This window comes from Sinocyclocheilus grahami, unplaced genomic scaffold (assembly GCF_001515645.1).
Source record: "Sinocyclocheilus grahami isolate Dianchi unplaced genomic scaffold, SAMN03320097.WGS_v1.1 scaffold1107.1, whole genome shotgun sequence".
Taxonomy (NCBI): domain Eukaryota; kingdom Metazoa; phylum Chordata; class Actinopteri; order Cypriniformes; family Cyprinidae; genus Sinocyclocheilus; species Sinocyclocheilus grahami.
Window position 1 is genome coordinate 5369 of NW_015506286.1, and position 322 is coordinate 5690.

The 322-nt window shown below is 35.4% G+C and overlaps 1 protein-coding gene across 1 annotated transcript in view; it reads left to right on the forward strand.

The window, feature by feature from the left end:
* Window positions 1–7: 7 nt before the first annotated feature.
* LOC107566864 (uncharacterized) overlaps window positions 8–322 on the forward strand; it is a gene marked incomplete at its 5' end in the record, with an annotated part of 34467 nt that continues 34152 nt past the window's right edge. The window contains 2 exons of the mRNA XM_016252425.1: window positions 8–68; window positions 181–322. The exon at window positions 181–322 is cut by the window's right edge and continues 269 nt beyond it. Coding sequence (XP_016107911.1) covers window positions 8–68; window positions 181–322 — 203 coding nt within the window. The remainder of the gene's footprint in view (window positions 69–180) is intronic.

Genomic DNA, 322 nt, shown 5'->3' on the forward strand with positions numbered 1-322 from the left:
TGGAAATTATTATGTCTACAAATTTACCAGACCAACTCTTTCAATTCCAGCTCCTGTATATTGTGCAGGTACATTCATTCATTCTTTTTAATCGACATGCTTATATTGAGGTTTTCATATTATTATCTTGAATAGTTTTAATATGCAGTATGTAATGTTTCTTTCTACTTTTTGTAACAGTACCTTTCACCACCCCAAGTGTTGATCCCTGCTACAGCTACACCAGTCTGGATGAGCCTTGGAGAGCCACGAACAACTATTACTATAATAACAATTACTACCATAACAGGTGTGATTATAATGTGGAGTGGAATGGCTGGTA